This window comes from Ursus americanus, chromosome 32 (genome assembly GCF_024610735.1).
Source record: "Ursus americanus isolate L20-20 chromosome 32, mUrsAme1.1.p, whole genome shotgun sequence".
NCBI lineage: Eukaryota > Metazoa > Chordata > Mammalia > Carnivora > Ursidae > Ursus > Ursus americanus.
This window is the reverse complement of record NC_142158.1, coordinates 23849125-23877043: the sequence shown is the minus strand read 5'-3', so window position 1 is coordinate 23877043 and position 27919 is coordinate 23849125. Positions and strand designations below refer to the sequence as shown.

Sequence of the window (27919 nt, the reverse complement as noted above, 5' to 3'; positions counted from 1 at the left end):
TCAGTGACAATGTGTAACTGGATTTTAATGGGAATAAAATATAATTATTTTAGTTCAGAAATAAAGATTTTTTTTTATTTCTTTAGAAGAGAGAGAGAGTTGACAAATTAAAATGGAAATACAAATGTAATTGGAAAACTACTTCAAAATCACTACCTGCTGGTGAGATCTGCTCTACGTTCAGAAGGACTTCTATCCAATACACGAATAACATGCTTCTCTTACCTTGTGATCATACGGATTGTAAGAATGGAATACCCGAGAAAGATCTTTCGTTCTTTGCTTTTTCTGTGGAAGAAAACACAAACATGTGAGTTGACAGGTGGCAAAAATATACACGTGCATAAGTATCTATCTATCTGTCTAATCTTTGTCTACCTATCCACCTGCATTAAGATATTATTTAGGGATTCTTGTGCAACGTGGGAGGCTACAGTGCCATTCTGGGATACATGACTGCAATTAGAAAACTAAGTTACTTGATGGTTTTGCGGGTCGTTGTCACAGACCAGCCAGGAACGTTTAGGACACTTGTGATTTCACCGTAATACCAACTGCTATTACTCTGACTGGGCACGGACATGTGTCCCGTTGAACAATAAACCTTCATCTGGCTTCCTAGTCACAGTTTGGGTCTGTCTGCTTGAGGCTACCTTTGTTCTGTCCCTGCTGTGTAGCCCGAGTGCCTTGCATGGTGTCTCACACACAGGGCTCGATGCATACTTCCTTAAGAAATAAACGAATTTACCCGACTTAGGCAAATCTATAACGATGACATAAGTCTCATATATAGTGATGAAAAGAGAAGCCTCTTTTCAGTGCTGATATGTTTTTCTCAAGCTGAGCCCACTACTTGAGGACCGTCTCTACCTTCTGCCCCCTCAGTATCTGTGACAGTGAAGGGAGGGTGGCGTTCTCTTCTGGTGGACTGTAAGAAGTAGCCTGTTTTCTCATACACGGAGATCTGTCCACTCACCATAACCACCACAGGAAATTTTGTGTGATTCTAGATCTCCTGTGCACGTTTTTTTCACATACAGTTATTACTTTCAAAGAAAGGGGATCATTCTGTATACACTGTCCTAAAACTGACTTTTTCCACTTCACAACTAATCCTTGCCAAACTTAAAGACTCGTATGACCAGATCTGCAATCCCTTATATGGAGTGCTGAAATCCAAAAACTTCTGAAATTTGAACGCTTTTTCTGCATTTCAATTTTTTCATAAAATGATCATCTTTGCACAAACATTTTTGCCAGCTTGCCAGTGTGCACTTTTTTCAAAAATGATAAATCCTGGCGCAAAAGTGGTCTGTTGTCCTTACTATAGCCCCCGTCCTGCTTCTGGTTCTACTCTGCCGTTGCTAACCTAACTACCAGGTAACAGAGCAGCTTCTGTCTTCACTTGTGAATGAACCCTTGCCTGGTCTTCAGGTTTCCTAGGGGAGTGTTTCTGTATCTCCTCCCGTTAAACTCCAGTGTCTGCCTGAGCGTATCTGTCACACCTCCCCAGTGCCAGGGATCCAAGCAGACCCTCTGGCCCGGGCTCTACATGACCGTTGGCAGCCACTTGGCTAAGAAGTTGGAACTAGTATTAACTAGGATTGATATTAGAGTCATTTGTACACACTCACTATCGTCCCATGGACCAGTTTTCAAATTTCGGAATGGTCTTTGGAGCCACAATTCCAGCTGGCTTTGTTTCCACATCACCCACTAAACATCACCCCTCCTTGCCGCCAGCCACAATCCCCACCTCCTCTGTCTACCTCGAAAGTGGGCTTCTGACCATCCTAACACTAAAGTCCCAAAATACTCCTTTCCCCCTGAGAGCAGGGATGAGCCTCTGACTGACTGGAAATAGGCCCCCAACGCTACAAGTGTAAGCCCTGAAATCTGTTCTGAACAGGTCACTGGCTCACCCAAGTTTTCGTTAGCTTAGAATTTTCTCTTTCCTTTCCATTACCCACTCAGTTGTATAACAGTTCTTGGCTTATACTTCAATCAGAAGAAAAATGACGGATACTAACATTTCCTTTGGTAGAAGACTCACTATAAAACAAGGGGTGAAATTGTTTTCAGAAAGGAAATTATGCTAGGAAAGATAAAATACGGAGCAAATCAGTACTCAATTTAGGAGGTGTCCAAAAGTCTGCTGAGTCCCGAAAAGGTTGAGCTACCAGCTTGAGTTGGCGGGTGGAAACGGAATATTCAGAGGTTGTTTTGTGTGACATTTTCATGCGGTTTTGGTTTGATATCTCTATTTTGACAGCTAAAACCTATACATGCCTTTTACTGTAAGCTACCTCAAATTATTTTGGGAAGGAAGTGGGGTCTAAATGACAAGTAAATAACACAATTTGGATTAGCACCCAAAGAAGCCAGCGAGGAAAAAATGCTCTTCTCTCTGACAACAAATTTATTATACACAAATACAAGGAAGTCTTGGCTAGAAATCCTGAAGGTTCTATGTATTAGTTCAGTTAACTAAAAACTACTGCTGTTTTTCCTGTGAGGTCAGAATTGTAGAGCTCAGCAGTGTATGTTCAGGGATCCATCATAGGGGATGACAAATGATGGCCCATGGGCCGATCCAGCCTACCACCTGTTTTTGTAAGTAACATTTTACTGAGACACAGCCACGCGCATCTGTTTATGTATGTCTATGACCACTTCTGTGCTATAACAGCAGAGTTGAGTGGTTCCGACAGAGATCATATGGCCCATTAATCCTAAAATATTTACTCTCTGGCCCTTTACAGAAATAGTTAGCCATTCCAGAACTCGAATCTCTATCTGGCACCACGACTACTTCTGGCAATTGTCCCCTGACCCCAAACCAAATAAACAACTATCCTGCAAAATTCCTTGCTCCTTGTACTCAATGAGACAGTTCAAGGACCGGTCATAACCTATACCCGAACACATCAGGATGACCATACCAGGCCAAAGAACCGTGAGCTGTCTTGCTTCCAGGATTTTGGTTTTGGGCATTCGATGTTCACAATTATAAGTCGGCTTGTAGAACACGCTGAAGTAGATATGGGACTTTCAGAGCCTTCTGTATTCACACCGTAACTGCTGATGACAGAAATGCTGAGATTCTTTACTAAATTCTAGTGCTGAAGCCAAGCAGAATTTTTCATGTACAAGGGATGAAAGCACGGCCATCACTGCTAGTGAGCCAATTTCTCACGGGCAGACAGCGCTAAGAGTCCTCAGCTACAAAACTTGTTGAGCCTTGCTATCAATTTTAACTGAAACTAAAAGCCGAGCCAAAAATGGAATAATTAGATACTTTCCTATTGCATCATAGTGTGTGTCTAAACTACCTCCCACTTTTTAGCCTGTTAAAACAAACATCTCAGTCATGCAACCACCTGTTACTTCTCTGAGTGTTTAAAAAGTAAACATGTTGAACAAGGTGTGTGATGAACCTGGAACAAGGGTGGCCAAAGTACAGTGAATATGGCAAACATCCCTCTCAGAGCTGGATGAGGTACCTTCAAGTCCCCTTCATCGTCAATCTCGGGGTACAGGCTGCAGAGATGAGAGGTGATTACAGAGGACCAACACGCTGAGTCCTATAGTCTGTGTGGGGCGCAGCTGGGTTTAGAAGATGAGGCAGTCTGAAAATCTGGTCAAACTTTGAGATTTCAGAGAATCTCCATCATGAGGTGTTTCCTAGACTGCTTTTATATTTCACACTCCAGGAACAGAAAACACTGACAATCCCTTTACGATCCAAGTTTAAACTCCTTTTCAAACAAAACCAAACAAAATTAAAGGCCCCAATGGAACATTTTTAACAGTTCAGGTTTCCAGACAATGGAATCATTTCCATTTTTATCAGAGGGATACAAGGAGTTAGATCTGAAAGAGGCCCCACGTGCAATGAAAATCTGTATTTTGAAGGTGAGATCATATAGTCAATTAAATTGTAACAATACCCACCAGTTTAACTTCTCCTGGGCTCCCCAAAAGAATTCAATGCTTTCTGTGCTCATTCTCCACTTATAGATAATACAGTATAAATGTTTTAGGATACTTTGTGGTAAGAAGCGAAAAGAGCAGGTTTAAATTTCAATGTACTACTAACTTCCTGTTTTCAGTTCCCCATGTAAGGAGCTCGGAAGTCATCGCTCCGGCCTAACAAGAAACAAGCTGAACAGACTTAAAAATCAACTCTTTTTTTGGATGCATAAGGAAAGGAAAGACAGGAAACACTGCTGCCCCTAGAACTGGGAGAGACCAATGAGCCAATATGGGGAATGTGGCTTCTGGAGCATTCCGGAGCATGAGTAGGAAAGCCTGAATGGTAATGGATGGATTGCTGGAGGCTCAGTGCAGACAACTCTGTTAAGAACTTCAGGGTGATCCAGTCATGAGGCAGGAGTGGGTGGTCTACAACACTGTGAGATTTACCTCCGGGAGCTCCACCAGGTTCCCAGAATAAATTTGGGAGAAAAATCCCCTGTGGCTTCTGGCATGGGGAGGGGAAAAAGAAGCATTTTGAAATACACGAGCGTACTCCGTTCTTAACAAGGCCTGCCCTCAGTTGGAACTGGTTAACCAGAGCCTAATCTGCTGGGGTATTATCAGAAACTAGCTAACCTGACAAGGGAAATACCCAACTTCAGACCACTAAACCATCCTGTTCTGCTCAGGGAGGGAGGAAAAACACTGAGAAAACCTCTTTACAGTCCAGAGGTACAGGGTCATTAAAAGACTGAGATCTAGTCATATGACTCTAGAATGCTTCTCCAGTCCTTAATCCTCACCACCACATTACTAAAGGCCTATTTGTAGCGTTCCTTTTACCCGCTATGTCATGTTCGGTTATCCAGGAAAATTACAAGACATACCAAAAGGCAAAAATACAATTCAAAGAGACAGGCTAAGCTTCAGAACCAGACATGGTGGAGTGCTGGAATTATCAGACTGGGAATTTAAAATATGTTGAGGGTTCTAATGGATAATGTAGACTGTATGCAAGAACAGATGAAAAATGTAAGCAGAGAGATGGAAATCAAAGAATGAACCTCCCCCAAATTTCCCTCCCCAAAATGCTAGTGATAACGGAAATGAAGAATGCCTTTGACAGGCCAAGGAGCAGACTGAACATGGCTGAGGAAGGAATTTCTGAGCTAGAGATGTACCAACAGAATCCACAAAAACCAAAAAGAAGAGAGAACAAAGACTGAAAGGACTGTAGGACAGCTATAAAAGGTGTACAATATGCACAATGCGGATATCAGAAGGAGAAGAGAGAAAGGAACACAAGACACATTTGAAACAATCAGGACTGAGAATTTCCCCAAATTAATGTCAGACACCAAACCACAGATCTAGGAAGCTCAGACAATACCAAACACAACAAATGCCAAGGAAACCTATTCTTTGGCATATTATTTTCAAATTATAGTAAATCAAAGATAAAAGAAAAATTCCCAAAAGAAGCCAAAGGGGGGAGAAATGCCTTATCCATAGAGGAACAAAGATAAGAACCATATCTGATTTCTCAGAAACCATGCTGGCAAGAAGAGAGAGAAATATTCAAAGTGTTAAGAGAAAAAAACCACCAACTTAGAATTCTATACCCTTCAAAATTATCCTTCAAAATTATCCTTTCTATCAGACCTTGTTTGCAAGAAACATTAAAACAAGTTCTTTCGAGAGAAGGAAAATTATATAGGTCAGAAATCTGGATCTGAAAGAAAAGCACTGAATAAGTAGAGAAGAATAAGTGCAGGTAAAAGGAGTTTTTTGTTTTTTGTTTTATTCTTAATTGATCTAACAGATAAGAGCTTATGCAAAACAATAATAGCAAAAATCTATTCAATTACGTATGCTTATGAATATGTGAAATGAATGACAATACACTAGGGGTGAGAGAAAGAAATTAAAATAATTGTGTTATTGGGGCACCAGGGTGGCCCGGGTCATGATCTCAGGGTCCTGGGATCAAGCCCTGCATTGGGCTCCCTGCTCGATGGGGAGTCTGTTTCTCCCTCTCCCTCTGCCCCTCCCCATCCTACTTGTGTGCTCACTCAAATAAATAAATGAAATCTTCAAAAAAATTTTAAAAATTACAAAAAAGATGATTGTGTTATTATTATAAGGTACTCACACTATGCCTAAAGTCAAGCTGTTACATGAAAGTGGATTTTTTTTTTTTTTTTTTTTTGCTTGGATTGCCTTAAATTGTTTACTGCAAACTCTAGGGCAACCACTAACACAGGTTAAATATAAAAGTATAACTGATATGCTAAGAAAAAAGAGTTTCAAGCCATTTATTTTTTTCTTGTCCCCTTGTTGGCAGGGAGCCTGAGAAGTGGTTAACCAATGGACTGGCAAGTAACAGTGGAAAGTAAGAGTGAAAAGATAAGAAGCCAAGACAACTCAACTGGGCAAGCAGGTTCTGAATAGGTGATCTTTGCGTCATGCAGGGACACTTAAGACAACAAGGCAATCAATGACTGCGGGGGGTGGGGTGGGTAGTGTCTAGGAGAGTTAGGTTCTAAACAAATTCTAAACAGAGATCGAGTCAAAATTCTAGGAAATAAACACGAGGGAACAAGAACTGGTCAGTTACTACCTGCCAGGGACAGGCCTTTAGAAGGGAAGTCAGAGAATCACATCCTGAGGCAGAAGGGCCAAAACAGCAAAGAGGTGCGAGATAAAAACAAATGACTCAGGGGCGCAAGGTCCTTGGTGAGACTAGTCAGGAACTAGGAGAACTGCAGTGAGGACAGGGCTTAGCAAGAGGCAATGAGGCACTTAAGTAAGGGATAAGAAATGAAGCAGCCATGACACCTTAGGAAGTAAGTGAAGATGTTATCTACCAAAATTGTGGTCTGGCCATAAGGTAGGTCTGATGTTTGCCTTGGGATCTTTGATTACACTTCTTGCAGGGGCAGGTTCCTGTTGTGAGGGGGTGGGTGATGCTGAGCTTATTAACCTCAGTGTGTAATGTGACAGCATTTGGTTGAGGAGGGAAAATATTATAAATTACTGGAGAGTTCAGTTTTTGATAAAAGCAGAAATAAAAGAACTGAGTCTATAGATAGATGATGCCATTTATAAACTGTAGGAAAGTAGGCTGAGTGTAGGCGCCCAGAGGGAGGAAGGAAGTAGCCTTGTGAAAGCAGAGAGATGCCTAAGCGGTTAGAGTGCATAATGTAAGAAATGCGACAAATGATCCCACTTGTGTTTCAGAAAGCGCTTTCTCATGGTGTTAGAGATGGAGCAAGGGTGCAAGGCTAGAGGCTGAAGGTGCTGAGAGAGACTGTGGCAATGTTCTAGAGAAAAGGACAACACCCCACCCCAGAGTCAGCTAGGGCAAGGAAAGGAGGTGGGCTGGATCGACGAAGAGCAGAGGCAGGACAGACAGCTCTTGGTGACCCATTAGGGTAAGGAGTACAAGGGAGGGGAGAACAGTAGAAACTCTAAGATTTGGGGGTCAGATAACCAAGGGGAGAGAAGTGGCCTGCACCAATCCAGGCAAAAAGTAAGTTCTGGGGGGAGGAGAGTGGGGAGGGAAATTCAGGTTTGAAGAGAATGCATTTGAGTGGTTGGCCATGAGACATTTGGGGACATAATGAGAGGAAGTTAGATATAAGGTATGGTGCTGGAGGAGAGATGGGGGCCACAGATTTGGGAGTCATGAGCCTGCTGGTCTAATTTAAAGCAGGAGAGGGGATGTGCTCAAACGGGAAGCACACAGAACAAAGGAGGCAAGAAGATGAGAGAAGATAGAGGTTAATACCCCAGCAAATCACAACTCTCTGACCTTGGGCAAGGAATCCACTCTGGACTTCATATGTGATATGAGGGAGGTGGATCAGGTCAGTGGTTCTCAAGCCTGGTTGCAGGTTGGAACCAAAGAGGAACCTTTAAAATATACCAGTGCTCTGGTCTTACTCCCCAGTGGCACTGAGCTAATTGGCATGGTGGGATACAGGCAAGGGTATTACTTAAAAGCTCTTGGGTTTTCCAATGTGCAGCCGAAGTTGAGAACCACTAGCTAAAATGATCCCTGAGGTTTCTTCCAGCTGGTAGCTTCTGTCTTCCAGGTGGATTCCCCACTGTCTTTCAGCTTTCGCCATTCTGGGTTCTGAATTCTATCAAGCATTTTCATTCGTAATCTCCATATTACGTCTGAGGCTTTGCCTTATTTCCCAACCTCTTCCTTTACAAAAAATGAACTCTGTGCGGGAATTCCTCCGGGGCACATTGAGGCTTTGGCTACAGAGAACAGGCTGCTATTATATATTTAGTTCCCTACTCGGTGAGTGCTTCTGAAAAATTAATGGGAAGCTAACTTAATAAACCTGAACCTTTATTTTGTTATCAATGTATAAAACATCAGAAACTTAATTAAAAGCACTTGACGGTATCAGCACTCAATCACAATCTCACTTTTCTATTGGACATATTTGGATGGTGTTCCTAAGAGGATAATAATCATTCAAAATCACTAAGAAGAAAGAACAGGTCCCTGGCATCTAAAACAAGGAACCTCAAAATTCAGAAATGAGTCAAAAAACAAAAACAAAAACAAAACAGTGATGTGAAGGTTAGTGGTCAAAATACCCCAAATACTCAGCAAAACAGACAAACTTCAAAATCTCACCTGCTTTTCCTTCATAAGGGACACATGTAATACTTTTGTGTTCTGTGAGAAATGGTACTGTGAGGAGAGAAGGGAAAATAAAGTAACACAGGCTGCTCTAAGTCTGTATACATTTTCCACCTCTTCCTTTCCAGTAAGATCTGGAAGGTAACGGACATAACCATAAAGCTGTGCCGGCTTTGACAGTACTCTTGGATTTCCTTCTCAGCCTCCAGTTACGGCAAATTCAACGAACATTTCGGGTTGTTTAGGGTTTGGAATCTCCACAATGTGTGTGTGTGTGTGTGTGTGTGTGTGTGTGTGTGTGTGTGTGTGTGTGTGTAGGGAAGCATACAGTGTGAGCATGTCTAGGAGGACACGAAAACAGCACAATTCTAAGAGTACACGTTAGCAAAGAGACAAGTGACTTTGCTCAACCACTGTTAACAGTATTAAAAAACAAACCCAAAAAAGCCCAACCAGGCAAATGTGGAAATGCACCACTGATTCTCAAGCACGGCGAGTATCAGTGGGAGCACTTTCTTTCTTTCTCTCTCTCTCTCTTTTTTTTTTTTTTTTTTTGGCTTTATGGTTTCCAAAATAACCTTAGTGAATTATAGGTGCAAAAATCAGTCCCTCATTTTCACCCTGGGGGTGGCAGAGGCGCGGGGCACCATTTGCTTGGCAGGCTCCTGACTGGGCAACAAATGCTGGAGGAAAGAATAAATGGGGAACTCTGCATTAATTCAGCTGATAATATAAAGTATAAGTAGCCATATCTTCTTATATCGGGTTCACCTTATTTTCTAAAGAGAACGTTTGTTTGCAAGAAAAGGTCATTCTTTGGCGACAAAGGCATGACCTGCACAGGAGAAAGGAAGGAGACCGAACTATTCGGCCCTGGGAGGTGTTGCCAAAATGAGTAGCCATTACAAGCAGTTAGAAAAGAAACAGCCTTTCAACCTAAAACAAATCCCTGTAAAGTTAAAAAGACAAAGTCAAAGGGTACTAAGTACTACCTACCACACAATGGTTCATTCAAAGCTCCTTTGTATGGTAACTTCTGGTGCTCAGAAGTAGCACACGAGAGCAGGAGCTGCTATAAATATCAATTCAATATCGCTTATCCTCACTGTGACTTTCCAGCCGACCACAAAAGAGCGCTAACTTTACTTCTTATCTGGATTGCTATAGTACTATTTTCTTTCCTGGACACTCTGGGTCCAAGTTTCACCCTCCATGTCAAGAGCTGGCAGAAAATTCAGCTGACCACTGATTTTTGTACAGTCTGTGATTTGTTTTTACAATTTAAGTAGCTGGAAAAACAAACAAACAAACACCAAACCTCCAGAGAACAAGAATCCTGGTGACATGTGCAAATGACATGAAATTCAAATCCCCACCAACACTTACCGGAGCGTGGTCAACCACACACGGATTGTCTGTGGCTGATTCCGTGCTCAGGGGCACAGCAGAAGGGGTACAACGGAAACCATGAGACCTGTACCCTAAACACATTTACTGTATGGCGCTTTACAGGAAGAGTTTGCCAACCCCTGCTCTAAATCTCGGGTGTCCGACCCCAGCTGCACAGTGGAACTGCCTGGGGATTGAAATAATACTGATGTCTGGATCCCCCTGCCATGGATTCTGACTGAGCTGATCTGGGGTACAGCCTAGGTGTACCATGTCTTGGTCTTCTGGGAGGCCTCTCTCCTGTCCACAAAATTTTATTAAAGTGCTTTGCACATGGGAGTGGCTCAGCAAATACCACCATCCCCCTGGTCTCACAACATGTGGGTTTTACCTCCATTGAGCCTTCTAGTTCCTCATATGAAACACTCAGGTCACCTTTTCCTCCAGGATCTCAATTCATGACCTAACAGGTCACCTGCAGTCACCTCTGTTCCTCCATCCTTTGCCCTCTATTCTCCTTATAGACTTCTCAGTCCCCACCTCACATTGACGCAACCACTCACTTCCGCCCGGAGCAAGAGAGAGGCCCTCACGCCACTCCTTGGCCATTCCTCTGTGAGGAGACAGTCTGCTGCTCTTCCTGTTCCTCCTAAGAGCCTCCCAAACAGTTTTTCTGCCTCTGGTCTCACCCTCTATATCTAAAAGACATTCTCCCAGTTCTAAAACTTAGTTACTAATTGAATGACCCATTCGTTCATTGGACACCTTCACTGCCTGCCCCTCACGCTGCAGGGACCATACCAGGCCCTGGTGAGACAGAAAGCAAGCCAGACGAGGCTCCTGGACTCAACAAGCTAGAGGGGAGAAACAATTACCGCACTTAATCAGGACCCAAGCACACAGTAGGTACATAAATGTTTACTGAACGAATTAAAAAAAATTCTGGGTATTAATATTTGGTATTCACACCGCTCACACCCAGTGGCTGTGACAATGAAATGATCTGCTTATGATTCTTACACAGATTATTAGATCAATTTATTTTATGATGGAATTCTTTTTATGACTATAAATGGTACTTCAGGACAATAATCATAGAAACTCCAGAATTTGGATTTGTCTCCCACAGGACTCTGTCTTTCAGTTCATTTATATTTTATGCACACACATCTTTTTTTTTTAAAACACGTTTACTGTCTTATAAAGTTCAATCCTTTCTCTGAGAATTTATATACAGGAATCAGGGAATGGCAACTTTCAGTAACTTTTGCTGGGTAGAAAAATATTAGGAAAGGACAAAATCAACAGATCTATGTCATGGATTACCCTCCCTTAAAAGAAATAAGTAAATATAACAACCAATAACATTTCAGAATGTGGCCAGATAACTGATTTGTTGTCTGTGTATTAGACTCTGGGTCTGTCACATACCCAAATACCTGATAACATAAGAATAAATATTATCTCCCTACCAAACTCCTCCTCCCTCTGGTTACTTTGAATCTAAGTAGTTTGACAAAGCAAAGAAAACAGTTTTTAATCGAATTCCTCTTAAATGTTCCTTCACACAATTTTAGTATTTCTAGACCAATTCATAGGTATAAAGATTACCCACGTGCGAAGAGGTTTCCCTGTTATTTTTAAGATTTAAAACATTCCTTTAACATATGACAAGAAAACTTTTCTCACAGCGATATTTTAGAAGAATTAGCAGTTACAGTGTTAAAACTCCGGAAGCCCCTTCCACCATCACAGCCCAGCAAATAGTGTGGGCAACAAATCTGTTTCTATGTACTACACTGTATTTATTTTTGTCTTCCAAGTTTTACTAGGTTATAAAGTAATCTGAAATTAGGGAGAGGCTGGGGACAAATGGTTTTATTTAACTTTTTTTTTAAACCTGCTTAATAATAATAATGTCTAAATTGTTTTAATAGGGACAAACCATACAATTAAACAAAAAGCAAAACCAGGAAGCTTTATTAGAGATGTGACTCTGAGAGGGTAATATTTTGCAGGTGTCTCTACCACACGGAAGCTGGGTTCTTCTAATGAGCACCCTGGAGCTCTCTGTACTTCTGCATTGTTTTTTATTTGCGGAGAGCTGGTAACGTGCCTTTACTGCCTCGAACATTCCACGAGGATGCGCCTGAGAGCCCAACATCATGAGATACAGACTTGGGCAGTCTGGATGTGCACGAACTCTATTAACACTCCGAGCCTCATACCAGTTTCCAGAGGCTAATCCACAGAGCACCCAAGGGGGAAAATGATGAAAAAAGAATGGAGGAAACTAAATTTCTCTGACCTACAGATAAGCTGCCATCCAGTTCTAAAAACTGATCAAAACCAATGCATCTCCTTCATGACCCTGCATAACCCCTGGTGTCACCCCATTTGAAGAGAAGCTCGAAAATTGTTCTGTGCCAGTTACTGCCGTATCTCCAGATAAGCCCACAACTCGCTTTTATTATGATTCCACGACTGGGACCTGGCAGGTCAGACATAACCATGTAGGGCTGATGACTCGCCTACTTTCTACATCTAATTCAGCACCTACTGTAAAAAATCATTTCTATCAGCAACGCGCCATCACTGATCTCTCTCTCTGCCCCACGACACCAATAGGAAGAGTCTAAAATTCATTTCAGGGGTGGCTGGGCTTTTGACCTGTCTCCTCCTCGAGTCCTATGTCAAAAATAGACTGATTTCTGCTCCATATATTAAACATACACATTTTCTTTTTTCATCTTTGGCCTTTATGATCAAAGAGCCTTTATTTGATGACCAGAAGACAATTTAATATACAGTTCCATCTTCTCCCTTCTCTCATCCTCATGCCATTTCAGAAAACAGGGGATTCTTTTTTCTCCTGTGTGGAGCAAGGTTACCGCACAGATAGCTAGGGGGTGAACATTTCTGAGGCTGGCGCCATGCCCACAGGAAAGAAGGGTAGAGGTATGCATGTGAGGGGGTGGAGGCCGGGGAAGGGATGCTGGCTGAGGGTTTAGGAAATGAGAACAAGAGCAAGGCAGGAGGAACATGAAGTATGAGGTTTCCCTTGAGCCCATTCCAACACCTCGAACAACCCTCGTTATTTATAATCCACGTTGTATAACAGCTTTCATGAAATTAACCCTTATTCACACAAACGGGGAAAAGCTGCCCAGACAGTATAGGCACCAAATGACTGGGCTGACCATTTTAGTCATGAGAAAACAGGCAGAATGGGATGCGTGGACTCTGTCCACCACCACAGACTCTGCGGGGGATAGGGAGGGAGGCGCTAAAGCACTGCTGGGCCATCAGCCGGGCTCCCCATCCTTAGGGGGCCTGTGTCCACCCCGAGCACACACATCCTCAGGGTCCTTGCAGGCCGGTCCACTCAGCCTCAGGGTACCACCCCCCATCACTGTCCCTCTTTCCTTCTCTCTTCAGAGAGGAGAGCTAAGAAGTGAAAGGGCACCACCATCCACTTAATGCACATATCTATGCTTTCTGCTTTTTCACTTGCAGAGGAGATCCTAAGGTGTTTTGTATTTTTATTTTTTAAAAAGATTTTATTTATTTATTTGAGAGAGAGTGAAAGTGAGAGAGATCACAAAGGGAGAGGGAGAAGGAGACTCGCCACTGAGTGGAGAGCCTGACATGGGGCTTGATCCCAGGACCCCAAGATCATGACCTGAGCTGCAGGCAGACGCTTAACTGACTGAGCCACCCAGGCGCCCCTGTTGCTGTTTTTTTAAAAAAGAGCCTATAGGTTTAGCATGAGAGCATGTTTGGGATGCAAAAGGACAACAGTACCTTGGAAAAAGCTCAATCAACTAACTGCCCGACTGTGAGGATTATAAAGGAGTTCTGCTTAAAGTAACTTTAATCAATCCCCAAGTCTAAACATTTTTTTTGGCATTTATAAGTGCTTTCTACTTTCAAAGTGCTCCCAACTACATTTTAATGATACGCACTTGTGTACTCGAAGATTTACTGAATGTCTGCTCCGTGCATTTTTATCAGCAATTAACCCCCCTCCTTCACCCAGTGCCTGGCTTTCTCCATCACCAGGAGCCAAGAACCAGAAACTCCTTCCTTTCTTGTTTTATTTCAGAGCATTGTTGGAAGTTATCAACCTATTAATTGTAGGGAAATTGCTCTATGTTCTTTTCACTTTTTTCTTTTTCAATGCCAGCATCTTCCTTGCATGCCTTGGTGTTTGTCTTGGGGTCCTTGGTTTTGGTAACTTGGTTAATCCTAACCCCCTGGAATAGGCATTTGCTTATAATTTTTGAGTTGTTTTCCAAAGTCAGTGATGCATGCGTATAATCTGAAAGGGTCAACCTGCTCAACAGTTCCCAACTTCCCTTTCCCCTTTCTGCTTCCTTAGAAGTTTTTGACTCTTTTAGTTTATTCTTTTGGTATTCGTCACCATATTATGTGCTAAATAAAGTGTCTTCACGGTGATTCCGAACTTTTTAGGACTGGATATTCTCCCCTGGTTTTCCACTACTGCAGATGGGCTTCCCTTCTCTCCCCTGCCCACTCCAGTTACCCGTGTTTCCCAGCTCCACTTCCCAATACAACTACATCATACACACGCCGTTCAGAACTCACCTGTGTAGTAACTATGATTACATGTGCTTTCCTGTATATTTTATTTTCCTGGGAGTTAAAAAAACAAAACAAAACCTCATTTTCTATTTGCCTGTCTCTCTGTGTATCACTAATTCAACCTCGAATACTCCTTCACTTACCCAAATCACTCTTCAAGAATGTAATTCCCACTAAATATCCTTTTCACTTTCTTGAAGAAGTTTCTCCCAGAGCATTCAGGCCTACTGTGACTTAGGCCACTCCTAAGCTCTGATGAATGGCTCCCTCTGTCCCCATCATCCTGGAGATTCTGTTCTCTCTGTGCTGTTTTCTGTTTTCTTTCTCTTACATCTTCCTTCTGAGTGTCCTCTCCTGTTTTGACGAAGTTTCTTGAGCAGGGGATATGCTGATTGATGCTTTGGTGGGATAATAAATTATAAGATGGAAAGCACTCCCCCCTCCCCAGAATCGAGAAGCATCGCTCATTTGTCACTTGGGTGCTGTGCAGACATTTGAAGCCATTCTGACTCCTGGTCCTTTGAATGTGACTGGTGTGGCTCTCTCATCTTGATGTATGTCTATTTCTCACCCGTGACGCTGGGTCCAGGATGACTGCTTTCAGTCTGGCCCGTCATGTCCCTCAGTCACAGGAAACGCCCTTGACTTACTCCATTGACAGCTTCTTCCTTCCCTGTTCACACTTTCTGGAATTCCTACTGTTTGAGTGTTGGGCTCTCCTAGACTGGTCCTTTACTTTCCCTTCTTTCTCTACTATTTTCTACCTCATTTCTTTTTATTCTGTTTCCTGGAGGCTTCCTCTACTTTATCTCATAACTCCCCTGAATCTTTAATTTTGCTACTGTGTTTTTAATCTCTAAGTATTGCTTTTGTTCTCTCTCTCTCTCTTTTTTATGGCGTCCTCATCTTGTGTCATAAATACAGTAATACCTTTTCCCATTTCTCTGAGAATGTCAAAGATATATATATATATATATATATATATATATATATATATATATATATATATATATATATATATATATATATATATTAAAGCTTTCTTCTCCCTGAATAGTCCTGTTTCTTTCCCCCACTCTTATCCTACTCCTCTGTTTTGGTCCTGTCCTTCTTATTAGTTGGTGGTTTTCCTCAGATGTCTGGAAATCCCTGATTGGGTGGCTCAGGCAGTTAAGCATCTTCAGGTCGTAATCTCAGGGTTGGGGGACTGAGCCCCATATTGGGCTTCCCACTCAGTGCAGAGCCTACTTGAGATTCTCTCTCCCTCTGCCCTTGCCCTCTGTCCCTGCTCTTACTCCCTCTCTAAAATCAATCAATCAATCAATCTTTTAAAAAGGGGGGGGGGAAGGGACTGTTATGAACTAAACTGTTTCCCCCAAAATTCCTATGATGAAGCCCTAACTCCCAACGGGATATAAAGGGCCTTTGAGGAAGTAATTAAGGGGGGGAGGTGCCTGGCTGGTTCAGTCAGTACAGCATGCAACTCGATCTCAGGATGGTGAGTTCAAGCCCCGTGTTCTGAGTGTAAAAGCCTACTTAAAAAAAAGGAAGTAATTAAGGGTAATGAGGTCATAAGGGTGGGGCCTTAAATCCAATAATAGGACTGAAAAAGGAAGAGAGACCAGAGACCTTTCTCTCCCCCTGTGTACTCAAGAGAGGAAAGGCTATGATGGGACACAGTAAAAAGGAGGCCATCTACAAGCCAGGAAGAAACGTCTCACCAGAAACCAACCCTGCCAGCACCTTGATCTTGGATTTTCAGACTCCAGAATGGTGAGAAATAAATTCTGTTGTGTAAGCCACCAAGTCTGTGGTATTTTGTTATGGCTGCCCCAGGAGACTAATATAGGGACTGAAACGCTGACTGAAGGTTCTGAGCCGACCGCTGGGCTTGTCAGTATGAGCCTTACCATAGAGTGACCTGGCTGGACTGTTTAATTCTGGAACCTCTGATGCCAACATCGTCTCAGTGTTGGACTGGTCAGGTTTCCCGAAGAAACTCTTGCAAACCCTTGCTGGGAAGGTAAACGCATGCTTGAGTGCCAGCATCCTAGCCGCAAGAAGGAACAAGGAGGGCATGCGATCTCCATCTACACGCAGACCAAACCCCTTCTGCCCTCAACTGTGCCCGGCGGCTTCCTGCTAGGGACCTTCTATATTCCTGTGAGTTAATTTTATGTGTCAGTTTGATTCTGCCATGGGGTCACCGGACATTTGGCCAAATGCTATTCTGGGTGTATCTGTGAGCACGTTTCTGGATGAGATTAACATTTAAACTGGTAGACTGAGTAAGGCAGATGGTATTTCCTAATGGGAGTGAGCTTCATCTCATCTGCTCAGTGCTCGACTAGAACAAAAAGGCTGAGTAAGGAGGAAGCCCTCCTGATGGACGGATGGAGCTGGGGCACGGGTCTTTTCTGATCTCTGGACTCGAACTGTACCCCTGGCTCTTTTAGGGTCTAGAGCTGTCAGCTTAGGACTGTCACTTGCGCCGCTGGCTCCCCTGGTTGTCAGGTCTTTGGACATGGGATGGAACGACATGTGGGCTCTCCTGCGTTTCCAATTTGCTGATGGCAGATCCTGGGACTTCTCAGAACCTCTCTCTTCATCTCTCTCTCCATATGTGTGTGTGTGTGTGTGTGTGTATACACATACACATCCTACCAGTCCTCTTTCTCTGGAAGAGCTCTGGTACCTCTTCCCTTCAGAGAACAAGCCTCCAGTCCTCAGTCAGGGAGGGTGAGGGCCTATCGTCTGGAAGCCTGAGGTGGGGAGATGATGGGAGAAATCTAATTGCTTTCCACATAGTTTTTGAACAATTCTCCTTATTTTAGTCCCCTCACTTCTTGCCTCGTTCTCCTTCCAGAGGTGCTAGCCAATCCTTGGGCCATGTAAGAATTCTGTGGCATATACGTTATGTTGCTTCTAGGTTTTGGTTTTGGCTTTTCTGTGTTGCCAGGCTGGTATTTAGGATTCTCTAGACTGGTGAGGCTAGTTGTCAACTGTCCATCTATTTTCTTACCACCACAATTTTGTTGTTGTTTCCTCTCCTGTCTTCTTTAGCCTTGTGGGTTACTAATACCTGTAACAAAAACCTCTGCACTGTAGTTTTAGAAGGATTTGGAAGAGAATGAAATTTCATCTATCTAGAACTTTCTTTTCAAACCTGAAACCGAACTTATTCTTGGACAAACTTAGTGCTCTCAAAAAAATATCTTAATTCACTTAGTTCACATATTACACATCTGGAATTTGTAAGTTCCTCTTTCAAAAGAATCAATTTAAAGAACAAAGTAAGTGATGATCTAGTATTAGAGCCCCTGATATAAGAGTGAAGAAGTTTGGGATAACACTTGAAGTTATTTGTAGGTATTCCGTTTATGCATCTTTAAGAGACACACACATACACACACACACACACACACACACACACACACACGCAGCATCCCTTGCTTCTGGAGGCTCTGTAAGAAAAAATAATCTATAACCTGCAAGATCAGTCTCTATCAGCAAAAGGCACCTGTGAAAGTGGCATTTACAACTTTTTTATTTGCTTTCCCCAAACACAACAGATTCTTTGCTTTCTGAAGACTACGTTCAAAGACAGAAGGAACTGTGCTCTAGCTACGAAAAGGTGTTAAAGTTGGCCCTTTTGGCCCCGTTGGCACTTACAGTCAGGCGTCACCTACAGCCTTAATATACATGCCACCCTTTGTGGGACTGCCGTAAGATTAGATCAAATGTCAACAAAATGCTTCTCAGTGTCGGAATATAGTAATCATTCAATAAATGTTAGCTCCTGTTATCAACACGCAAGCTTCCTCATCAGTCTTCCAATGAACATAGCTCTGCAGTAGTTCAATAACATCACTTCTTTCATCTTATTGCAAGCTAACATTTAACAGATGTCTATTCAGCCAGTTACAAAGTTTCTTGTAAAGTTTCTTCATAAATGACCACAAGCGTGTCTCGATGAAGTCAAGGAACAATGATGGCTTTCACGCTGACGTGCTGTATAGCAACACCCGAAAACATCATCAAGTTGTTGTTTTCTAACCAATGCTTCAGCTCATATGGAAATTTCCATTTCAGTTGGTTGTATCTATACATTTTCAAAATTTCAAAAGCAAAAAATAACTCCAGTACCCTCCGATCTTACCATATAGAATCAGTATTGCCTTTATGGCTTATTCTGTTCCACGTAACTTACTCTGGCTTATAAAGTTGTTCTGACCCTCATTCATCGTGCTTTACTGCGTTTCCTACAAGTGTCTCTCCCTCAGCCACGAGACTTTAGCCATGACGCCTTCCCTTTGGTTTCTCCAGGCTCATCCAGTCTGAAGGTCTTTGGGTGAAACCCGAGGTTGGCTCCTTATTCTGATCAGAGTTCACATATCACCTCTACAGAGAGGTCTTTGCTGATCAACACAAAGGATCCACCCAGTCTTTTTTTTTTTTTTATATTAATCTATTAATTTGCAACCTACCCTCTGGTATTTTGCTGATTTTTGTTTGTTTGCTGTTTTCCTCCCTGGCTAGAATATAAGCTTCATGAGAAGAGAGTCCTTACCAATGTTGCCCAACACTGTCGTGTCAGGCTCACAGTAGCATTCAATAAACATCTGCTGAATGAACAGGGGGACAAAAGATCATAAGGGCGGTCCTCATGATTGTATAGGTTTGGCAAAAAACCTTTAAATCCACATATAAAAAATATGGGAGAAAACTAAGTTTCCAAGTCCTTATGTACAGTTTCTTGGGTCCCTGATATCAGGCGTGGAAGGTCCTTGACATGGGGTCTACCAAAGAATACTGGGCCTGAAAACACAGTTTTTTAAGGTAATGAAATATTTTATTTTTTCTAGTAACCAGAAAGTAAAAGTTTAAATTTTATTTTTGGTTCGTTTTTTTAAACTGTTAAGGCCAAGATTAAAAGAGTACTAAGCACTGATGATTTTAACAATTAAACAGGTGTTAAAAACAAGACAACAGGTCCCAAATAGAGTCATTTACACTAAGCTCTACATCACCAAACCAAGATTTAACTAGTTCTGGCTCTCCCAGAAATGTGCTCTCAAGCCAGTCAATCAGGAATCACTTGATCGGCACCGGTTAGGTCATCTGCCTGGAAGGCTCCTGCCATCCCCTAAAGGAAAGTAACCTTGCAATATAACCAACCCGCATTCCTGCTCCCTTTTGCCTGTAAGTCTCTCACTTTGTCTCAGAGCTCCTTTCTAGCTGCTGGACTGGATGCCGCCCCATTCATAAACTGTTGATGAAAGCCATTAAGATCTTTAAAATTTACCCAGGTGAATTTTGTTTAACATCGGTTTTGTAGATACACACACATATATCCTATTTTTGTTTTTTTTTCCCTGTCCCCCATTAGTTGTTGCTAGTGAATAGGTCTCTCTCTCTTTCTCTCTTTTTTAGTACTCTGTATACCCAACGTGGGGTTCGAACTCACAACCCTGAGAGCAAGAGTAGCGCGTTCTACCAACTGAGCCAGCCACGCGTCCCTTTATTTGTTTTCTTAAATTGAAGACATTAATGCCGTACAATTGGTTCTTAACCTTTTGTGGGATAAGGATTCCTTTAAGAATCTGATGAAAACCAATGAGTCCCTCCCCCAGGGGAAAAAAAGTACGTATAGACTCTTACACTGTTCCACACAACTTCGGTTGGTTTCCAGAGCTTCTGAAGCCTATAGATACAGTAGCCCAGGTCAAGAAACTCCTGCGGGTTTTAATTCCCTCTAGAATCTTCTTAAGGCATAGGAATTTTAGTTATTGTCTTACCATCTACTAAGCTCATCAAGAATGCCAGTTTGCCTTTTTTGTTTTCTGTTTTTAAAAAATCAAGAAAAGCAAATGCTACGCTTTAATTTCCTGGAAACACGAAATACCGTAAAGCTATGTGGCGATGATTTTGTACCCACAGATGACAATGCAGACGTATCACTTAGCACTCTTTACATTATACTGATTTGCAAGACTCTTAGTAACACAGTTCTAATTCGAAGACAAAAACAATGTTGTAGAGCCAAGTATTAATAAAAGCAATTAGCAAAAAATAAACTCAGTTCTTAACTTTTAAACAAGTGGTGCCCTATAACTTGTTAACTTGGTCTTTTGGCATCAAGCTGTACTTTTTCCATTATAAATGGTGATTATATTCTGGTAGAACTTTTACGTCCCCAAAACCCAAAACAGTAACAGCAATGGCAACAAACAATCCAGACAATTATTTAACGTGCAGAGCATTTGCCTTGTTTCAACGATACTTCAGTACCACTTATAACCTGTTTCTGTGAATGTTCTCCCAGGATCAGGCCGTGCTGAGCTAATCTCATCACGGTCTGTCTCTGGTTCTGTCCCAGATTCTGCAACTGTCTTTGTTTCTGAACTGATTCTCTCTGGGAGCCTTACATGAACAGTATTTACTGACCAGAGGGCCAGGATGCTGTTCTCATGAATGAACCTATTTCTTTAAGTTCATGTCTTTATCCAGCCTCATCAGCAATTACGTGGTCGGCCTACACTTCATCGTTCATTCCGCGGGCATTCACTGTTGGTATCTACTGTCTATGAGAAATGTCCTATGATGGATGACTGGTGGCGGTGGGCAGGGAATAAACTGAGACAGGAACAAGCCGGTCAGATGACACAAATCACTATGCACAGTGCTCTGAAAGCCCATGGATGGTTTCATCCACGTACACCAAAAATATATTAATATTTTTGGGCAAATCTGCTTTTTTGTGGGAAGACTGTGTATGTATGTGTGTGTGCCTCGTGTGTGTATGGCAAATATTACATACAATCAGATTCTCAAATAATGTTAAGAACCACTGGCCTAGAATTTGGGATAGGTGAAGGTCTCTTACAAACTAGTTATTTGGTGACCATGGAAGCCAGTGTTCTTTAAACACCTGATGTTCTGAAAGGACCAGCTGGGCATTACAGGGAAGGAGTGACACAGGGAGAGGTGTCCTAGCTTGCTCACTGCACCTGACAAATCAGAAGACCTGAAGTGAGTCCGGCTCAGCCTCTTTAGAAGGCCGTCAGACAAGCATATCCTTTGGGAGCCTGAAGCTCCATTCTAGGTGGCTTCTCCAAGTTTCAGTTACAATCCACATATAGTCCATCTCCCTTAGAAGAGTTTCAGTAAAAAACTATTTCCCCCACCTCACTCTATTTCCAATGATGTCTAGCATCACTTGCTCAGTCTTTGATAGAGTACCAGGCACATATCTGCTCATAATTCCATGCAGTTTATACTGTGTCACTTTGTTAGGCCTAAATGCTGAAAAGGAAGAGTCCCCAAGACCTACCGAAGGATAAGCAGACGGATATGGTCAAATTAAAGGACACCAAGAGATAATAAGCAAGAGAGTTGGTAGGCCATAGGAAACCATCCTAATCAGTGCTTGGTACATCAATATTTTGTTTCCTGAAAAATGTTTCTTTTGACCATGACACCTAGATTTAATGAAATAGTTAAGAACTGAAGATGAGGGACTATGATGGTTTTTAACTTTTGTAAGTTTCCTCAAAATTTTCATTCTGTTTTTCTCCTGTTTTCCACAGAGATTAACAAAAAGGGCAAAGTATAAAAGGCATTTGGGCATAGCAAGGGAGAGCTTACACCCTGGATCTTACCTGAAGCTGGTCTTGGGGTGAAAGAAAACATGGCAATCAGTGGGGAGGCAAAGGGAGCAGGTCAGAGGTGAGACACAATGCCAGGGCCTGACCCTCAGTGCTTACAGATACCCCTTAGACAGCCAGAACAATCCTAGTGTCGGCCTACGGCCCCCTGTCCATTCACCCATTTTTCCCTTCTCGTGGAGGAAGCACTGGGTCATTGGTTTCCCTCATCAAGCCTCAGGGAGCAGAGATTCCTACATCTTTAAAGCTGCCCTTCTGGTTAAAGCATTTTGCCTTTAAATGAGTAAGATTTTGGCTCTAAAATCCTGTATTTAAAATAGAAAATCAAGGATTCTGTATTTTAATTAAGTTTCTTAGAGCTTTATTTTAGGCCCTGTTTTTCTTTCTCCCTGGCCACTATAATTTCTTCTAGACAAAGCGGTTAGGAAGCCGAGAATAGAGCCAGAATTGCTTGGTTTAAAATCCCAATTCCACCACTAGCTGTGCAACTTTGAACAAGTCACTTAACACTCTCCGTGCCTCAGTTTCCTCAAATATAAAATGGGGCATAAGAGTAGTCATTACCTAGGGTTACTGGGAAGATTAAAGGCAACAATCTACGTAACACACCAAGACTGCTGGTCCCTGGCGAGCACCGCCCACGGGGCGAGCCACCAGCATCGTCCAGTTCACAGGTCAGAGGGATTATTCCTCCAAAGTCTCTCTTGTTCCTTTTTCTGCCTACTCCTGGATCCACCGCCAACCTCTTTGACCTCATGGCAACCCGATTTCCTTACCCAATCCATTCCTGCCTGCAGCCTTTCTCCATTTTGATGCGTCCTACATATGGTTTCTAATTGCATTTCCTCCAACACTACTGAAATCGTGCCACTCCTCTACTCAAACACAGTGGATGTTGCCTGTGGACTACAGGTGATGTACTTCTGACAGCTCAGCTTGAGATCGTTATCTAGGAACATTCTCGAGGGCTAACAAGGCTGTGTGTGATTACAGAGTCAAAATCCCCTTGACTGGCTCCAAACCGCTTCCCAAAAGGATCCTTCTCATTATTCACTGCAAGCCTTGCATTCTAGAAGGACTAAACTTCTCATCATTTTCTAGAAACACCTGGTACCTCACTCCTGGTGCCTCAGCTTGAAAGTTCCTTTTTTTCCTGACAGTGACTTTAATCATTCCCCTCGTAAAGCTCTGCGTTTTAACTGCCCTCGAGACACACTGCCTTGTATTATCGCCCTTTATGTCATCCTCCTCCTCCTTCCTGGATTATATGCTGCTTGAGACTAAGGAACCACCCAGAAGTCGCCTTGATGTGTGCTGCAGCACCCAGCGCAGCCCCTTGGTGTAGAAGTTTGACATTAGGTAAATTAATTAGTGTTCTTCAAACTGCAGTTTTCACTATAATCTTTAACAAAATATCAGTAGTTCTGATTGCCAAAGTGATCAAGATACTTAAACCATTTCCCAAAGCCACGTTTTCGGTCATGATGGTCAATGGGACGGCTGTGGTTATTGTTCAGGGGTGAGGAGTGCTGGCAGAGAGCCTCCTTCCACCTCCCATCTGCCCTTGCACAACTATGGCTGCTAACAGAAGACAAAATCAGATTACATTTTTTTCACAGTGGTCTTTACATTCTTCACTGGGATAGGATTTCAGGTACCTGACAAATTATTCACTTGGATAACTTTTTTAAAACTTTGGAGAACACACTGATTTTCATTTCAATAGCATTTGAGTGATTCTGGGTTAACTCCGTAAGAAGAATGAAGAGGGCTGTTCTCTGGGGCCCTCTGTTAAGAATTAATATCAAGTTAGCTGGGAAGAGAACCACCAATTAGTGCTTTGCATTAACGCCGTACGGCCCAAGTAATCCCATTCGCACGATTTTGTGCTTGATTACAGAACCGCCGGAATCTACCTGCAGAATTCTTCCTTTTCCTTTTTATATTTGGTTGTCCTAAAAAAACAAGTTCAAAGCACCCAGAAAGTGGTTGGAGAGGGTACTCTGTGATTTCCCAGATAAAAAGGCTGAAAGGAAAGGCAGTAAAGGGATAGAGCATGCATGGAAAGTACTTCTGATTCCAACAGAATGTCTCTGACAGTGGTAGAGCTGCTGAGTTAGTATCATAGCATCTTGAGAGGAATATTTCACTCGTGGCCTGTGAATTTCCCCTCAAAATTAAAGATACTTCATCCATGAATTTGTCTAGCTCCTCTTGACTCACAGAAGTCTTTGCTCTGCACAGTTTTGGAGGATGAAAACTCCATGTGCTACCTGGTGTGTAAATATACAGATACCGCAAAGAAATACATTTCCGCCTTTCCAAGTTTACTTCTCTCTGTCACGGCGCACTCAACTTGAAGCACATTGTTTAAAAGAGAATAGCCTAAGCATTAAAAACTGTTAGAAATAATTCCACGATTTAGAATGAACGAAAACTAGGGAACGAAAAGTCTTCCAGACTCCGTAACTACGAAGGTCCATCCACTATAAAATGGAAAGTGCGAACCACACTACGATTTCTGGGTTCTCTGGACCTACTTTTCTCTTTCTTCTGTGAAGCTATTAAATACTTGGGGCTAAAGATTCTTATGCTAAAAATGGATAACTACACAGTGGAGAAGCCAGATGACACCTTAACCGAGTGATCAAAGTTAGCAGCACCAATAAGGACGAGAGGACAGCATGTGCCTCCAGATGCGACATTCTGAGAAGGCCAGAACATCATTTACTAAGTTAAACAGGAATCTAATCACAAGGGAAACGAAACCCAAATTGAGGGACATTCTATCAAGTACCTGGCCGGTATTCTTAAAAAAGGTCAATTATCATGAAAGATTAAAAAAGCCGAGGAAGTTTCTCGGTTCAAGAAGACCTAGAGATGTGACAGCTAAGTTAAGACGCGACCCTCAACTGAGTCCTAGATGGGAAAATGACTCTTGACAGACTGGAATATAATCTGTAGGCCAAAGTCTTGTACCCTGTTAAATTTCCTGATTTAGAGAACAACATTGTGCTTCTGGAAGATTCTCGTTCTTAGGAAATACTCACTAAACACTGTGCAGTAACGAGGCATGGTTATCTGTAATCTACTCTGAAATTGTTCAGGGGAAAAATGTCAGCCTGTCTGTCTGTGTGTCTATCTAGCCAACTCCTGAAAGAAGGCAAATTTAGCAAAATGTTGAAGCTTAGTGAAGGGTATGCTGGCGATGTGCTATTCTTACAACTTCTCTGTTAAGTTTAAAATCATTTTAAGGAGTTTACAATTTTTCTAGGGCCTATAAATAAAAACTCACTGCTATAATAGAAAAGTGGAGCTGTGGAAACCAGTACTTTTTTGGTCAAAATGTTCTAAAATTATTTTGAATTTCTGGGATAAATATTTATTTTATGGTTTATACGACCATGGAGCAAGGAGTCAGAAAGAAGAGCCTACGTCTCAGGCATTTTCACTTAATTATTATAAAACCTTGAGCAAATTTACTCTTCTTTGAGCCTCAGCCAGCTCGTCTGTAAAGTAAAAAAAAACAAAAAAACAAAAACCAGACACATAAAAGTATGGTTGGAAGAATAACATGAGACAAAGTACATGAAAAGCACAGACCATGTTTCTTTCTGGTACATATTAACATTCAAACAATGGAGGCTTCTTTTCCCTGCTCGTATAACTTCTAATCTTAGCGACCATGTCTATGGAGATACTTTATTATGAGAGCAAAAAGAAAGCATCAGGACATTCATCTTAGATTGTAAGATATCAGAACATAATTAGCACTGTATATTTTATCCATTTGAATGCATATCTGCTCATATATGATATGTTAGTCCTTAATTATGAAATAAATATGGTTCTAAGAGGTAGGAGTTAGAAAAGCATGTCATGTTAAATTGCCAAATATATTTTGTTGACCTACATACACATTTAATATTAGCTCTATTACTGGGAACTACACTTACAGATCCTTTTGGAAGGTTATAAATATGAAGTTATTGATGAACCATAGTTCTCACAGAAAAATAATATAAGATCAAAAAATAGATCATTATAAGGTTCTTTATCTTTAGAAGTTACTCTGAAGAGTCTACTCACTTCTAAAGTTGTTAATAAAAAGTGAATTCAAATTGAATATTACGATTTTAATAAATCAAGTTCATATAAAAGGCATAAAAGAATTATGTAGATCCTTGTAATTTTTCTGAAACTTACATAAAACAAGGTATGTAATCACCATCGAAAAAAAGGTAGACTAAAATATAATAAAGATGACTTTCCAAAGGATAGAATTTATATTCACTTGATTTAATATAAATTCATTCAGTCCATCTCAACCCTAATATCTACCACCATTGAGCATCTGAGAGAAAAACTTACAACCACCTATCTCCCTACTGTTTTGTGGTAACTATAAATTCATAAAGGAAACAAGATAAAAATAAATGCCAACAGGAAAACAGAAAATTAAACAAACATAAGAAACAAGTTGAGTGTACTTTTTCTACATAAGTTTTCTTTTTAACTGATTTTCTATAAGCTGACTACAAAGTACGAAAAGATTGCTATCATCGAACTCAAGGCTCTCAAATCATACTGGACTCTTTGTGGTCCTAAAGTTGATTTATACAAACCATGGTTCCAAAATCTAGGCATCACTGATTTTTTTCTTACAATGGTTTGTAATTAACAGAAGAGTCATATGAAAGGACTTCAGGCGTCAACAAAAATCTGTATCTTTCTTTTCTTCTCTTTACCATCCTAAACAAAACACCACTCCACAGAAACATGGCTCTATCTTGGGGTTAGAGTCTGCGCATGTCTAGTACAGGTCTAGTCCTGTGGGTCTGACTACACGAAGCTGATATGCATGATAATGAAATTCTGTACATCACTGTCAGTCAAGACTAAATAAAAAGTCAGGCAGTGCTCTGTGGTAGGCAGGCAAGAGGTCAGATTCAGAGGGCAGAAAATTAGGGGGAGCAGTAAGGGTACATGGAGAGAAGGTTGGCGTTTTCTGAAAGAATCAGGAGCCTGATGTTTTTAAAACATCACTTGTGGCGGTAAACAGTAATAAAGACGTCCCCAGTGATCTCTCCCCTGAGCTGCTGGGCTAGGGCGCCTGGAGAAGTTCCTGGATGGTGAGTTACCGCATCAGCCAATATCCATGCACATTTTCTATACCCCCAAGAATACTTTCTTCTTAGAAGTAGCACTTATTTTCTTTCATGAGCTCTTGACAAAACATTCTGCTTTTATTTACTCCAAATTAATCATATTTGTTAAATTCTCTAACCCTTCCATTTCAACATGGTAGACAACCAAAGGGTTCAACGGTACTGGCAAGGCCAAGGTATTATCGACATTGGCAGACTTCCCTCTACACAACTGAGGCTGAACAATTCTCGTTATTTTCACATTCTTCAAAGCACCAAACATTATCACCCTGTTTTCCTACGCTCTTCCAGTGTGAGAATGGGATAAAAGGAAAGTGCTCAGTTTTAAAAGGATTTAAAAACGAATGATCCCGTCAGAGCTCCAACTTCTTCAAGCGCTCCCAAATGCAGTTTTCTACAGGTTCAAAACACACACAAACACACTCATACACACAGTTGATAAGCTTATC

The 27919-nt window shown here is 41.7% G+C and overlaps 1 protein-coding gene across 5 annotated transcripts in view; it reads right to left on the bottom strand.

Annotated features, from left to right (window-relative positions):
• CDKAL1 (CDKAL1 threonylcarbamoyladenosine tRNA methylthiotransferase) overlaps positions 1 to 27919 on the bottom strand; it is a 673848-nt gene that overhangs the window by 169999 nt on the left and 475930 nt on the right. For all 5 annotated transcript variants that reach the window (XR_015722607.1, XR_006779269.2, XM_087858100.1 and 2 more), the window contains one exon: positions 226 to 288. Coding sequence is in view for 3 of the 5 variants with exons in the window: in XM_087858100.1 (XP_087714226.1) it covers positions 226 to 288 (63 nt within the window). In the remaining 2 variants the exon portion in view is untranslated. The remainder of the gene's footprint in view (positions 1 to 225; positions 289 to 27919) is intronic.